General features: G+C 36.3%; 1 protein-coding gene across 1 annotated transcript; it reads left to right on the top strand.

Annotated features, from left to right (window-relative positions):
- LOC122069923 (small ubiquitin-related modifier 1-like) lies at window positions 1–3266 on the top strand. The gene is made up of 3 exons (XM_042633985.1): window positions 1–198; window positions 2490–2639; window positions 2955–3266. Exons 1-3 carry the CDS (start codon window positions 124–126, stop codon window positions 3024–3026), a joined length of 297 nt encoding a protein of 98 aa, XP_042489919.1. The 5' UTR covers window positions 1–123; the 3' UTR covers window positions 3027–3266.

The raw sequence follows: 3266 nt of genomic DNA, 5'->3' as shown, positions 1-3266 counted from the left end.
GAAAAGGGTTTGTTTGAAAGGCTCAATTGTTTCTTTTGAGTCTCCGAGCCAGACGCCTGGTGTTCTCTCTTTCATAACTGTTCATCTGTTCGCAGTGGAAACCCTACTAAGAAATCTCTGAAGATGTCTGGAGCCCAGGAAGAAGAGAAGAAGCCTATGGATCAAGCAGCTCACATTAATCTCAAGGTTAAGGGTCAGGTAAAATCTATGTATCTTTATATTGGGTTTTTTTTTTTTTTTTTCCTTATGGGTTTGGGTTTTTAAAATTATATTTGAATCTGAAGGAGTCATTGTGGTTCATTTGTTTTTTTCCTCTAATTTAATCGATTATTTTTCTTCCTTGGCTTTGATTTGATCATGGGTTCTCTGGGTTTTTGTTCTTCTATGTTTGATTTGAAACTATGTTTGGGGTTGAGAATGGTTACCGTTTTGATTACTTGGAATTCAATCCTGGAGTTGGAGCAGGATAGGTGAAAGTATGGAAGTAATTATTTTTTTGAATTTTTTGCTCTTTGGTGAGTTTGAGATGGATTGTATCCCATTAATGAGAGTTTCAAGTGCTTTGATGTTTGCTTTCTTATGTTTGTTTGATGTAGTTGTGCTTGTCCTGCATTTTATGGAGTATGCATGTAGTGTACATATTGCTTTTATACCTACTAGTTGATATATTAATCCATATCATATATCTGTTTATGCCATGCTTATAGTTTCTTTTATCAAGTTCACAATGAATAGATGGCAACCAAAGGATTGAATTTTTTCTTTGTGGGGTGTGAGTTTTGCAATTGAGGTTATCTTTACCTTCCGTGCTTGTTAAGATGTTTCATTTTTTGTAACTTACATATTGGCTTTTAGTTGGTTTCCAATTTTAAGTTAATAATCACATTGTTTGGTGCTTAACTTAGTTGATGAGATGATGCCAAACTCATTCATCCAATTATTCAAAAAAACACCCTGGCCGGAGAAAAATGTTATATATGGTGGTGGTATATATCGTTAGAATTTCGCTGTGGAGGAATGCTTTGCATCCCAATCCTTTGTTTCTCACGTTGTTGTGAGGTGTGGACATGCTAGCTGATAAAATTGAAGGAAACACTTATTGCCAACCAAGTATTCTTGTGTGGACTGCTGGAGGGTTGCTTCTTTTTGGATGAGAAATCACAATTTTGTGGTCCTTCACTTTTCTCAAGCCAAAGTTCTCTTAATTGATGTTTGTGGGATAAATTATTTGTCATTTGTTTTTTATGAGGTTGCTCTTTATTCATTAAATGTTACTTGTCACTGCATTTTGGGTGTTTTCTTAAGTCTCCATGTTTAACCATTTTAAACTTTATGATTTTGGCTGATCTGTTATAATAATTTTCAATATGAACTCAAGACTTGTCTGCATAGGATTCTGAAAATGTTCAAATGTGTTTGCAGTTAATCAAGAAGTGTGTGTAGACTTTTTGAAATTCAATGATATGGCATGTGTTTTTCTTTTCTCTGATCTCTTAGATTTTAGTTCCTTCATGCTTCTTTCCCCTCGGAAAGATTCATAGATGAATACGAAGGGTCACATTCCTGCTTGTTATTAATTACATAGCATCTAGTTTATCAGTTTGAAGCATCCCTCGAAACATGGTAGAGTAAATGTCCTAACCAAAAGTTACAGGCTTGGACCATAAAGAGATGAAGAATATGCCCATGTGCAAGAAGAGTTGAGTTTTTAAAACCCAATACTCTGTGTTACTATCAGAAGAATTATTATATAGCGTGGTGACATGTATAGCCAGGAATAATACAGGGAAAATACGTTGGTTACTCAAAACAGAAGTCATTAATGAATTGCCATTGACAACATCCAATGTAACTACTGAGCATGAAAATTAATTCAGTTATCTTTTTGTGGTTTGATCTTTGTTGTCACTATTCAACTATTTGGTTGCTGCTATTTGTGGTCGTTGTGATGTTTTGTGGTCAGCGGTTCTGGTACCACAGTAGGGGTGCCAATTGAATGGAACCATCACTTCAGCCGTCCATGTGTTATGTCAACTGAACCAGGGTTTGAATCACATCTTTTAATCATTATTAAGATTTACAAAAGATCTGGTATATGGACTTCTGATTATTGGCTAATAGTATGTCATGGACTAGCAACATGTTAGTGGGCGAGCCTGTGGCACAACAGATAAGTTGCACTACCGCAACATGTTGGTTATAGGTTCAAAACTTGGAAACAGCCTCTCCTGCAAAGCAAGGGGTAAGGCTGTGTACATTTTCCCCTCCCAGACCCAGTAGTAGCGGGAGCCTTGTGCACTGGGTTGCTCTTTTTAGTATGTAATGGACTTGGCTTAGCTTCTTTTGAAGCATGAAGAACACATTTGGACCAAGGTTTTATTGGTAATTCAAGTTACTGGTATTTTGTGCTATTTCATTGTTTGTCTTGCTTCTTGAAAGGGTACTCTTGTTTCTCACGTTTGTATCATTATGTTATTTTTTACTGTTAGGATGGGAATGAGGTCTTTTTCAGGATCAAACGCAGCACCCAACTAAGGAAGCTCATGAGTGCTTACTGTGACCGTCAGTCTGTAGATCAAAATTCTATTGCCTTCTTGTTTGACGGTCGGCGACTCCGTGGAGAGCAAACCCCTGATGAGGTTCTCTCTCTCTCTCTCTCTCTCTCTCTCACATTGTGCAAGCCATCATTTGCATTTAAAAACAGAATATTATTTATTTTAAATAATAAAATGAGGTAAAAGAACTAATAATACTTTTGACTCAAACATAAGGTGAACATTTTTCTTAGAACAAGTAACAGTTATCTAAGAACAAAAGATAAAGTTCTTTCATGTTTGTCGTGCTTTTAGAAGGCATTTCATGGTCTGGATTTGCAGACTAGAACAAGTATCATCCCGCATTGTACTCTCTAAAACAGTTCTAAATCCTAATATTAGATATGACTTGCATTTCAGCTTGAGATGGAGGATGGAGATGAAATTGATGCAATGCTGCACCAGACAGGTGGTAGTTTTGGAGATCTCTGAGATTTTATGAAGGAAGAAATAGATTCCGTAGGGTTACGACTTAGTTAAATATTTGCTGGTGTGCTAGTACTTATACTGCCTTTATGTAAAGAAGAAAGGATCCAAACTGGACTAAGGAATCCAGAACTTGATTTCAGGTTTTGGTGGAAGAACACTAGGTGTCCTTTCTACATTTTGTCAGATATGAAAATAGAATGCTTGAAATTGTTAACATGCATATTCATGTGATCACTTCTTCCA

This window comes from Macadamia integrifolia, unplaced genomic scaffold, assembly GCF_013358625.1.
Source record: "Macadamia integrifolia cultivar HAES 741 unplaced genomic scaffold, SCU_Mint_v3 scaffold766, whole genome shotgun sequence".
Lineage (NCBI taxonomy): Eukaryota > Viridiplantae > Streptophyta > Magnoliopsida > Proteales > Proteaceae > Macadamia > Macadamia integrifolia.
The sequence above is the reverse complement of the archived record's forward strand: the minus strand, read 5'-3'. Positions and strand labels throughout refer to the sequence as shown.